Consider the following 12,895-nt stretch of genomic DNA (forward strand, 5'->3'; position numbering starts at 1 on the left):
ACAACAAGCGCCAAAAAGGACCAATGGCAGCACAATCAATCCCAAGCAACCACCTAAAAAGATCATCAACTACATCTTGGGAGGATTTGCATGCGGTGGAGATACAAGCTCGGCCAGGAAAAGGAGCTATCAAACTATGTTGACATTACAGGATGACACACCAAGATAAACGTCTACTTTCCACATTCCGGAGAACACATTTGCAAAGAAAGATTTTGAATTCAGACCCCTAACCTCGATGACCCAGTGGTAATCTCTGTGACAACAAGAGACCTTTTGATTCGAAAGTTCCTCTTGGATCCAGGAAGCAGTGCCGATGTCATGTTCTTATCCACCTTCAAAAAGATGCAATTAAATGACAAAGTGCTCCAGCCATCCTCTGGAAAATTGGTCAGATTTTTTTAGGAAATAGTCCCTGTAACATGTTATGTTTGGGTGAGGATGACCTTAAGGGAGTACCCTAACTCAAAAACTTTGGATATTTAGTACTTAATTGTCGATTGCTTTAGTCCTTGTAATATTATAGTAGGAAGGCCATCTTTAAATGCTTTCGGAGCTATAGTCTCCACAGTTCACCTATGTGTCAAGTTTTACTCGCAGGACGGGACCATAGCGACGGTACGTTCAAACAGAAAAGAGGTAAGACAATGTTACAATGCAGGACTCAAAATGAAACAGCAACCAACACCAAGAGTAAACTCGGTATACAATACCGATGATATACCAGAATTAGCTGAGCTCGATCCTCAAACTGATCAGGAAACATGACCTACTCCAATCAATGATCTGCCTATGGTAAGAATCTCAAACAACAAAGTCAAACAACTAACATTGGTTCTGCCTTATCTGCAGGATACGAGAACCAAATCGCCAAATTACTTCAGGCAAATGCCGACCTGTTTGCATGGACCCCGAATGACATGCCAGGGATAGATCCAGAATTCGTAAGCCACAGACTTGTTTTATATCCCAAAGCTCGACCAGTTAACAAAAGAAGAGGCACCTAGGACAAGAAAAAACAGATGCAGCCATAAAAGAAACATAAAAACTACTAAGTGTAGGGTTCATCTGAGAAATCCGTTTCACATCCTAGCTAGTGAATGTAGTGATGGTAAAAAGAATTCAAGCAAATGGCAAATGTGCGTTGACTTCACCGATTTAAGCAAAGCCTGGCCAAAGGACTCTTATCCATTGCCCTGTATTGGTAAACTCATCGACAGCACTTCTGGTTACAAAATATTAAGCTTCATGGATACCTATTCAGGTTATAACCAAATACTCATGCACCCTGTAGACGAAGATAAAACTGCCTTTATAACAGAGCATGGAATTTCTGCTACAAAGTCATGCCTTTTGGCTTAAAAAATGTAGGGGCCACTTATCAACATCTGATGGACAAGGTTTTTCAAAAACAAATCGGGAGGAACATGGAGGTATATGTTGACGACATGGTCGTCAAATCAGAAAACGAAGAAAATCATCTGTTCGACCTCAAAGAGGTGTTCGAGCAGTTGAGAAAGTATAACATGCGCTTAAATCCAGAAAAATGCACCTTCGGGGTACAAAGGGGAAAGTTCCTCGGATTCCTGTTAACCCACAGAGGAATCGAGGCAAACCCCAACAAGTGTAACGCGGTCATACAGATGAAATCCCCAACAACAATCAAAGAAGTACAGCAATTAACGGCGAGGCTGGCGGCCTTGTCACGATTTTTACCAACAATAGCAACAAGATCAACCCATTCTTTCAACACACTGAGAAAGTCAAACAAATTAAATTTGTATGGTCGGACAAGTGCGAAGAGGCCTTCACTGAATTCAAGCAAATCCTATCATCATCTCCGATCTTAAAGAGGCCAACAGACGGTAACCCACTCTATTTGTATCTTTCAATTTCTGCTAATTCAATTTTATCTGTCCTTGTAATAGAAATAGGTCGGGAGCAGCAGCCAGTCTATTTTATCAGCAAAATCCTGCAGAATGCAGAAACTCGATACCCAACTATCGAAAAGTTAGCTTTCTCTCTGGTGGTTATAGCACGACGCTTACGACATTACTTCCAGAGCTACGAAATAATAGTCTGAACTAATCATCCGCTAAGGCAGGTGCTTACTCATCTAGATTTGGCAAGAAGACTAACAAAATGGTCGGTAGAACTATCAGAATATGAAATCAAATACCAAGCTCGTGGTTCACTCAAATCCCAAATACTCGCCGATTTCATTGCAGAATTTATCGCAATGGAATAAATCTACCCCGAATGGGACTTGTATGTAGACGGTGCCTCTAACAAAGAAGGCGTGGGAGCTGGAATCGTCCTCAAAGACAGAGAAGGGGTCTATATCGAGCAATCAATAAAATATCTTTTTTCAGCTAGCAATAACCAATCCGAGTACGAGGCACTGCTGGCTGATTTGAGACTGGCCAAAGAAAGTGGAATCCAACACATCAAGGTCTATTGCGACTCCCTACTTGTCGTTCAACAGGTAAACGACATATTGTAACACCCTAATTACCCTAAGCCTTACCTCATGCCGTAAAGCAAAGGTTAATCAGAGCCCACGACAATTCTAAGACTTATACAATAATATATACAGAAGGAAATAATAATTCTAGAAGCCCGATGGAGGAATAAGCTCAAAAACAGAATTATAAAAGCGTAAACGTTCACACAAAGCTACAAACTTAATGCACAAGATATAGATATAAGATAATAGAACATATATAGATATAAGAGTATAATAGTCATAAGGAACTAGCCGCAACCTGCGGAGTTTAAGCCGATTAGTATATACAGACATACAGAGTTTTGAAGTAAAATAGCTTATACAATATCTCTCTCAAGTAAGCCTCTAAGGAAAAATAAGTACAAAAGTGAGAGAATAAATCAAAATAACTAAAAGACTCCAAAACGTGATAAAGGTCCTCCGCTCTGTCACCATCAAGCAACTCACCGAAGTGGGTTGCGACCTGTATCTGAAAAACAACAACAAAGTATGGAATGAGAACCAGAGGTTTTCAGTATGGTAACAGTGCCCGGTAATGTAAGATATAAGACCCCGGGACGCCAGAGGCAATCCTAGAGCTTCATATCCATCATGAGATTCAAGCTTAAAACATAAGTAAAATTAAAACCATAACTTTAAAACCATATGAGATAGGGTAAACTAACTTAAGGGATTTCTAACTATCAGTTCACCGCTGTCCCACAGCCTTCTCCAGCCTAACCGCCATGCGATCCCATCGCCACCGCCTATCGAACCTCCTCAATCCCAGTAGAAAACACAATTAATAGCAATGCAAGTAAAGCACAAGTATAACATGTATATCAAGAAATTCAAGAAGCAATTAATCATGTTATACAATTAGACAAGCAATTCAAGTCGGCAAACAAACAAACAGATAGAAGATGCACATGATGAATGCCTGTCCTATTTGGCTGTGATATCACATCGTCGGTTCAACTGCCAACCCGACATATCTCCATGGAGATGTCGCCCTTCGGTCTCAGAATGGGAACCCCCGAGATATCGTGCCCAGAACACGGTCCGGGATATAGTGTCTGCACACTCTAGTGATTTCGAAGGGATGCGAGCGGGATACTCTTGCCATGGACCTCACATCTCAACGTAAGCGGGACTAACCACAGCCCTTACGCTGCCGCCGCGATCTCGACAAGCGGGATTAACCAAACCGTCCTTGTCAGGCGCATAGCGTCTCAACAATCTTAGTATTAAATAATATATCAATGGTTTTCAGAAATCATTTTCAGTATTCAGTAAGGCCATCATTCCACTTCGAGTCCTAGACTCGTCTCAAGCATCATCAAATCCACAACTCGACAATTTCATCATATCATTCGTCTTTACAGTACTCTACCACTTCACTCAACTAATTCACCCTCAGTACTCTAGAATCCTAAGTCTCTGTTTTCTAAATTCACATAGAAATTCACTAAAATAATTCACTCAACTTATCTTTAGTAATATTAGAGCCTAAATATTAGACAATACTCTTAATTAGCCTTTGAAGAAATTTTAGAGGGTAGAAGAACTTTTGAAAAAAGAGAACAATCATGTTTCAGAAAAACAGTGGTCTCGCGTACGCAAGCCCCTACCTTGCGTACGCATGCTGTTGAAAAAAGGTGGTCGCGTACGCAACCCCTGCTCGCGTACGCGAGATGTCAAACCCGAATGGGTTGCTCGCGTCACGTGTTAGAGTTCGCGTACGCAAAGGTTAAAAATCTACTAGCTCACGTACACATGTAGTGCCTCATGTATGCGAGATGCCCAACCCGAATGGGTTGGTCGCGTCGCGTGCACCATGTCGCGTACGCAACCCTCACCAGACTCAGAAAATTTCAAAGTTGAAGAATTCAGTTTTTGGCACCAAACTTTAAGCAGTCATAACTTCCTCTACACAAATTCATTTTAGTCAAACTTTATATCAATGTAAAGATCTTTAAATGAACTTTTATTTAAGATAAATTTCAACAAATTTTGAAAATTGAGGCTTAAGTTATGATCTGCCAAAGTTCACCAAAAACTGGTTTTTACCAAAAGTTAACAAGGTTCTCAAATTTCCAAAATTCACAATCAAAGCAAATCTAAACCACCTCAAACTTCAATTCACATTAGAACTTACCCTTTTTGTGTCTCAATTCACCATACTTACCAATTCCCGCTCACATTACATAATCCTCACCCCAATGATCAAATTTATCATACTAAACCATTTCTCAACCAACATACTCATCAACCATCATTCTATCACTATCAATCATCATAATTAACCTCATTCCACCTCAATCTCAATCTTCGACACCATGTATCTACATCAACAACATAATTTATCAAAATAATCAAAATCATCAAAACATCATACATTATCATTCAACAAGTTCAACAACCAATTCAATCCAAACCTATCCTATGGTTCACTAGCCTAAGTGTCCAGAAATATTATATATTACATAGAGAAAACCGAATCTATACCTTGGCCGATTCCTAATATGCACAATACACCAAATTAAATTTGAGTCCAATCAAGTTTTCAATCACAACCAAGCCACCAACTCAAATCCAATTGCTCCCAATATCACAATAACCAAGCTATACACAATTATTTCATAAAATCAATACTTAGGGTTCCATATATACATAAAACCACAAGTGATTTGGGATTTCTTACCTTTCCTAATGTGGATTGGGACAAAACTCACTAAGTACCCGATGCTAGATTGTAATAATTTTTCTAATTAATTTGAATTAAAAAATATTCTTTAATTTTTATGGTGTAATTGCCCTAAAAGAATATAGTGTGAATGCAGTTATCTTCGTGTGAAATTGATAGTTGAGAATTATTAAATGATAATTTAGTCAAATGTGTCAAATTATCTAAGCATTGTTAGCTATCAATTTTTCATAAAGATAACTGCATGTGAGTTTTCACAAAAGAGTATAAAATAACTATTCCGGTCCAGCTCAACAAGAACTGGAGGTCCATCCGACGGACCCACGACCTGACGGGTCAACGACCCGCTTAAACGAAAGTGTACCTCGCATGATAATTTCCTCAGCAGAAGTCTGGACATCTGACAGAAGCTTCCAGACAAATGGGCCAAAACGGAAAGACTCACCTGAGGAGAAGGAATAAAAGGGAGGGACCTACCTCTCCCCTAGTTACGTTACTATTACTCTAATTAGCCATCTCATCGTATGAACGTTTACTTTAGCATCGGAGTGTCCTTACAGGTGGCCTCACCCGCCGACCTAACGATGATTGCGGATACCACACCTCAGCTTTTGCGCTCAGGTTCCGATTTTCACTCCCAACGACCTCTCTCCAACTGACACAACGAGCTACCGAACAATAACTATTTAGCTATATTATTTCACAAACATTTGGCACGAGTTGGCTGAACAAGAGTAAAGGCATTGAAGCATATAATATAACTTGTCATTTTTTCGGGTTAATCGGGTTCAGCTTGTTTAGCCTGAATTTTAGGGACAAAATCCATCTATTTAAACTGGTAAATGGGCTATGACTTGATCGATTTAGCCCATTTTAACGGTCTTATTCATGATTTTTTTTTGTTTTATTCTCTTAACATGAATAAAAATAAGAAAAAAATAAATAAAAAAAAGAAGAAACATATAGTACTGCAAAATTATTAGGAAGAAGAGGAGAAAAAGAAAAAAAAATGTAATAATAACTAAAAGAACGATGATAAGAAAAAAACACACCAAGAAAAAGAAGGAATGCCAAGAAAAAGGAGGAAGAATGCGAAGAAGAAGGAGGATAAGAAATGCGAAGAAGGAGGAAGAGGAAAAATAAAGGAATATTTATGCTAGTGGAATAATTTAAACGTAAATTTATACTCTTACTAATGAAATTGATTTTTGTTGAGTTTAGATGAACTTAATTGAATTTAAATTGTTAAAAAAAATTTAGACGTGTAATAAAAATATCCTATTTGGGGTGGAAAGCAATGCATGCAACTTCCACTCAATTTTGAAGTGGCATGAAATATCTGCAAACATTTGGGTCAGATTGTAAATATTTTGAAATCTAAGGAGTGCTTTGGTATTAACCAAAACAAATCCGCAAAATCTGATTCTGATCGAAGTGGTATGCAACATCTGCACAAATTTGACTGCGCAGCGGAACTTACCATACGCTTCTCCCACTAAGAATCGGATTCTCAAGTCTCAACTCAGAGCTCACCAAGCGAGAATCCAAATTCCCCAGGCAAAAAAAAGGAAGAAAAAGAATCCCCAATTTTTTCCATTTTATCTACCTCTTATATTATAAATTATTCAGAGAAAATATCACAAGGAAAAATAAAGATACCATCCTTTTTTCTTTAAACTCTGTTGACTCGTTTAGAAAACTTTTTCCCTGCCACCCAAACCCAAAACCCTAATCTCATTCTTCTCTATGGATCCCTCTCGCCGAGCACCGCGCTCAGCGATCGACCCCGTCCCGAAGTTCCGCCAAGTCGGGTTCTTCACTCCTGGAGCCCCGCCCGAACGCTCTCAATCGGGTCCACCCGACCCGACCCACTCTACTCCCGTTTCCGACGTCTCACAATCCGCCAACTCGCTCTCTCCGGTCATGATCCCTCCGCCGCGCCACCTCTCCGACAATCTCGTCATCCACGCCCGCCCCACGCTTGCGTCCCCTCTCCGCGCAGATTCCCTCGCCGGTGGCGGAGTTAGCAGCTTCGGCGATTTCTTCCCCGCTCCGATGTCGCCGGCGACTCCAGCTTCTTCTTCGTACTCCAGCAGGATGGCCGCCGGCGAAGGGAGCTTCTTTGAGCGCCATGGTGGCGGAGGCGATAAGGGGAACAATGCCGGCAAAGTGGCGTCGTCATTTCCCCGCGGAGGATTCGACCTGACGGCGATGAAGAAGGTTAGTGGCATTGGCGGTGGCGGTGGCGGTGGTAGTGGCGTTGGTGTTCCGGCAAGTGAGCTGACCACCGTGTCCGTGGTGAATGATTCGCTAGCGATTCATGGTGAGCTTGCTTCGAATTCTTGTTTCTAAATTATATGTTTGTTAGATTGTTAATTTGATCTCAAATTGTCATTATGAATATGCATTGGATTTAAAACTCTGTTAAGTTTAAGTGGTGTGGTGCGAGAGTAGAAATTTGAGTTTCGAAGATTTAGTTGTCTGAGTCTGAGTCGGTATATGCTATGTTGAAATAGTGAGAATAAAGAAACTGAGTGATATAAAAACTTTATTAGTTGTAGATTGAGAAGAACCCATAAGTAAGTTTTGTATAGGGAGAAGGAGTGTCTCTGGGTCTTGTGAAAACAGTTAGTGCTGGATTCTGGAGGCACAAAATAAGGCATAAGTTAAGATACTGTTTGAATCCTTTCAATATATCAAATCTAGTGTTCACCAAAAATGGAACTGAAATTAGTATTTGTCTTAATTTGGCCATAGAGTTTGTGGCATGCTGTTTCAAACCTCTAATCTTCTTGTATTTATTTATTTTTTGGGAGCATCTTTGGCAACAGGTGGTTTCAAATTCAATAAACTAATCTTTTTGTTAGAAAAAACATTTTTTTTTTTAATTTTGGACATGAAATAATCTTTTTTTGCAAGTTTGGAATTTTGATGGAATTGTTGTCTCCATTTATGATCTGTTTTAGCTTGGTTTTTGTTTCATTTCTTATTTTTGTTCCTCTATCTCCCTTAGAAAAAGAGAAAGCAAACAGAGGAGGAGGGTCAGCTGTGGAAGTAAAAGACCAATCTACTGGTTCAAAACAACAAAAACCAAAGACCACAAAAGCTGAAAGGCGAGCTCTTCAAGAATCTCAACGTGCCGCAAAGGCTGCTGCAAAAGGTGTGTTAACATGCTCTAGTTTAGTTAGATTTGTTAATTTGCCTGCCCGTGGCTCCACCTTAAGCTAGCTTATTGAAAACTCTTTTACCATGGACATATTATGCAATTCTATGTTTGTTTTTTTTCATATATGGCTGTATGACTAGTAATAGGACTTAGTTCATTTAGAATAGACACATTCCTCAGGATTCACTGGACTTGTATTGTGTTTTGTAATGATTTTAAGTTTAACCATGCCTAAAATTGGATGCATAGACCAACAAAGGGTTGGTTGAAGTAGTAGACAACTTTGTTCCCTTGAAGGGAATGCAAATTCAAGTCATACTGATATTGAGAAGTGCTACAGAGCAACCATGGGGGATTGTAGAAGATTAGTGGTGTAATTAGGTAAAGGGAATTTAGGCCTGTCATTGGGCCCACAGCTCCTTAATAGACCTGATGAGCTGTCCTTCTCCGGTTGGTATTGAGTATCCCATTTGATTCCTTCATTTAGGGTTGCTGGGTGGGAGTTTAAGGGAGCTCATTCTACAATTGGTAAACTTGGAATTGGACAATTGAGAGAGATGAAAAACCCACGAGAGTGGGTCAAATAGAGATAGCCTGGTAGCCAGAGGTAGAGGGGGAGAGACCGCGGAAAATTTTGGAAGATAAAAGAGATCCAAGTAGAAATGGATGAGTTAGACACGGAAATACTCAATGACAGGGCATTATGGTTCTATGTTGTCCATCTAACCAACTCTACCTAGTGGAATAAAGTTTTGTTGTCATTATACGGCTACTTCTTGTTATTTTTTATTTTCATCAACAGAGTCCATATTGGATACCTTTTGAGAGTATTAATATTATGTAAAATTTCCCTTTCTTTTCTCTCCCTATACCGATTATTTATCATGATGATGCTAATAAGTTAGCTTTAAAAATGTGTCATTAGCTGAAGGCAACAAGGCATCTGGAGCTGCAACTTCAGTGAATGCAAAACCAGCCAAAGCTGCCAAGCCCACACCAAAAGTTGATAATGCTGCAGTTGCAGCATCTGAGAAGAAGGGTGGTGATTGTCCTCCAGAAAAGGATAGAAAGAAGGATGTTCCTCAACCACGAATGCAATATGATGACAAGAGTCGAGTGGAGAAAGCTAAGCGACGAGCTGTGGTGAAACAAACTGAAGCTAGGAACAGAGTGGAGTTGTTCAGGCATTTACCACAATATGAACACGGAAGTCAGCTTCCAGATCTTGAGTCAAAGTTTTTTCATCTGGATCCTGTACATCCAGCTGTTTATAAGGTATTTGCAGTTTTCTGTTATCCATTATCCATTATTTCGTCTATGTTACACTTCATGTTCATATAAGGTCCTCCCATGTTTGGGACCACTTTGTTAGTTTTTTTTTATTGTTATATGTAATGATTATGATAAATAATTAACTGGTCATATGAAAGAAATAAATATAGATAATTGAAACCGAGTCCAACAACTTTTTAGAATTGCAAGTTAATCCTTGTGTACTCTTCCTGAGTTGTCTCTTTGCCTGCCATATCTAGTTTCAGTGGCTCAACATTGTGAGTAAGAATATATTAACTTTAGCACTCACAGTTGTTTCTCAGTTTGTCATAAAAAATCAATATTGATGGCACTGTCAATACTAAAGGAAACCCATAACCCATAAGCCCAAGTTTCTTTTTTTCCCTTGTTCAGTGCACCGAACCCAAGTTTATGTAACTGCTGATACGGGTACTGAAACCAAGGTTGCAATAGCTCCAAATTCAGTATAAACCAAGGTTCCAGTAACTCCAAATTCAGTATATCTAAGTTTATTCAATAAAATATAACATCAATAAATTGTTGGGATGTTAATATTTAGAAAGTAAAGGCCATGTTTTGAATGGTTAAATGGTTAATGTGGCCACATGGAATAAAGAATAGTGCTTGTCCCTCAAGGCCTCCATGGGATGATTAGAAGGACAAGAGAGTAGGACATGTTTCCCGTTCAAGCTTTTCCCTCAAGCCACATTGATGTTGGCCTATAGTGATATATTCAATATAATCTGTTTTCGTCTTGCATTTTAATGCACAACAGTGTCTCGAACTCTCCTCCAAATTGCATTTGCAATAAAAATTTCTGAATAGCTTTTGAATAGGTGATACTTTGTGTTTCATGTAATTAAATCAAATTCTTTAGATGATATCATGAGCCAGATCTTGATTAAAACTTATATGTGATTTCTAAATTAGACAATTTTAAATGTCTTCTCTCAAATCTTAATGATCTTCATTGTGGTTTGTTAGGTGGGTTTGCAGTATCTGTCTGGCGATATATGTGGTGCTAATGCTCGTTGTATTGCAATGTTTCAAGCATTTCAAGAAGCCATAAAAGACTATAGAGTTCCACCTGAGAAGACTCTTGTGAGAGACTTAACAGCAAAAATAGGTAGTTATGTTTCATTTCTAAATGAGTGTAGGCCTATTTCAATCAGCATGGGAAATGCAATTAGATTTCTCAAAAGTCGGATAGCCAAGCTACCTTTGACCCTGTCTGAGTCAGAAGCCAAAGTTTCTCTCCAGTCAGATATTGAGCGTTTTATAAGTGAGAAGATTGTACTTGCCAACAAGGTGATAGTCAAGCATGCTGTCACCAAAATAAGAGATGGTGATGTTCTTCTAACTTATGGATCATCATCGGCAGTTGAAATGATACTGTTACATGCACATGAATTGGGAAAACAGTTTCGTGTTGTTGTAGTTGATTCTCGTCCAAAGCTTAGAGGACAGCTTTTACTTCGGAGGCTTCTGGAGAAGGGTCTTAGCTGTGAATACACTCATATAAATGCTGTTTCATACATAATGCATGAAGTTACCCGAGTTTTTCTGGGTGCTTCGTCAGTGTTGTCTAATGGAACGGTATTTTCAAGGGTTGGGACTGCATGTGTTGCAATGGTTGCTCATGCGTTCCGTGTACCTGTCATAGTATGTTGTGAGGCCTATAAATTTCATGAAAGGGTACAGCTGGATTCGATATGCTCAAATGAACTTGGTATGCATAATGATAGTTTTAGATGATGAGAAGATCCTCTTTATGATTTATAATTTGACCTTTTGCCTTGTGACTGTAAGATGTTGATGTTCCTATGATGTTTTTACAGGTGATCCAGATATAATTTCAAATGTTCGGGGTAGAGAGGATGTCAAATACTTGGATGGTTGGGCCAATGTTGAAAATCTACAACTTTTAAATCTGATGTAAGCATTTTAAATTGTCCAAATACGATGCGAATTTGTCATTTGCTCACTCTAACCTTCTGGTTTCTCCTTATACATTATTGGCAGTTATGATGCAACACCTTCAGATTATGTTTCAATGATAGTCACAGATTATGGCATGGTAAGTTCTGGAGTTATAAAGATGTTGACATTCTCAACATGCATTATCACTTCATTTCATATCTTCACACTTGGATCATATGATAATTCAATTTTTGATTGACATTTTTATTATGGCAGGTGCCCCCCACAAGTGTTCCTGTAATTGTAAGAGAATATGGGAGAGAGCAGGTCTGGATTTAAATTATGCAATTGTGGATCGGCTCAATTTGGTTGGCTTCCAAAATCTATTTGAAATCATGGTAACGATAAATTTAAAGATTGTAGTTGTTGTATTATTCCCCCATCTTGGAATAATGTGATGTAGTTACCTTTCTCTTCTGAAGTTACTTACAATTCTGTATTTGCCTGTCCAAGCGAAGAGTGCAAAATTTTGCCTCTCCAGGCAGATTTAGTATGCATTCTCATTCCAAAATTATGTATTCAAGTTTTGCATAATTATGCCACAGTTTTGGGTTTTTGCCAAGTTTTAGTTTTGACCGGCTGTAATCGTAGCTTGTTTCCCTGCAGAGTGCTTACATTTTATCTTACACAGGGTGAGGAGTCCAGAAGGCTAAAATAAGAAAAAAGAGTACGGGGGCAATGATTGTTTCAAACCATTCAAAAATATTCTTGTTCCTTTCATGTTTCAACTTTTATTTTCAAGCAATAGGTATATAAAAAAGAGGTGTTTGTCATAAGAAAAACAATTATATAACAAAGGTTTTTTTATATATAACGATCACAACAAATTTTATTCCATTAATTAGGATCGTTAAATGGATCAAACGATACTATATATCATTACATTCTGCTACTTTTTCCTTTAAAGGGTTAACCATTTATCGTTACAACTTACAACATATTTGATGTCATAGGCTTGATTGAGTTGATTCCGTTGCTTTTTTGTTCTTTTGTTTGGTGTGTATTTATTAAAAAATTGAATTACACAAAGGAAATCGCTAGCATAATTTATGAAGTGAGAAATTTTTGTTACATTTATTAACTTTAAAACAACATTTTTAGATTCAAATTATTTTTGAAAGATTATAAAAAGAAATTTGAAAAGATGGTTTTTTTTTTTATTTTTTTAAGTTTCAATTTACTTTTTCCAAAATTCAGCCATATGCACCCTAATATTATGTTAGCTTTCTTTATTTAACTATTAACTTCACATCAAGATAAGTAG

General features: G+C 38.3%; 1 protein-coding gene across 4 annotated transcripts in view; it reads left to right on the forward strand.

Annotated features, from left to right (window-relative positions):
- Positions 6,594 to 12,895, forward strand: part of LOC107623299 (translation initiation factor eIF-2B subunit delta) — a 9,600-nt gene continuing 3,298 nt past the window's right edge. The window contains exons 1-8 of one of the 4 annotated variants that reach the window (XR_001616410.2): positions 6,594 to 7,515; positions 8,206 to 8,352; positions 9,284 to 9,633; positions 10,636 to 11,380; positions 11,490 to 11,586; positions 11,674 to 11,728; positions 11,848 to 11,969; positions 12,238 to 12,505. Coding sequence is in view for 1 of the 4 variants with exons in the window: in XM_016325508.2 (XP_016180994.1) it covers positions 6,939 to 7,515; positions 8,206 to 8,352; positions 9,284 to 9,633; positions 10,636 to 11,380; positions 11,490 to 11,586; positions 11,674 to 11,728; positions 11,848 to 11,910 (2,034 nt within the window). In the remaining 3 variants the exon portion in view is untranslated. Of the gene's footprint in view, positions 7,516 to 8,205; positions 8,353 to 9,283; positions 9,634 to 10,635; positions 11,381 to 11,489; positions 11,587 to 11,673; positions 11,729 to 11,847; positions 12,200 to 12,237; positions 12,506 to 12,895 lie in introns of those variants that run through there. The other 3 variants (XR_002356282.1, XR_002356281.1, XM_016325508.2) reach the window with 3 other exon arrangements.

This window comes from Arachis ipaensis, chromosome B10, assembly GCF_000816755.2.
Source record: "Arachis ipaensis cultivar K30076 chromosome B10, Araip1.1, whole genome shotgun sequence".
Taxonomy (NCBI): domain Eukaryota; kingdom Viridiplantae; phylum Streptophyta; class Magnoliopsida; order Fabales; family Fabaceae; genus Arachis; species Arachis ipaensis.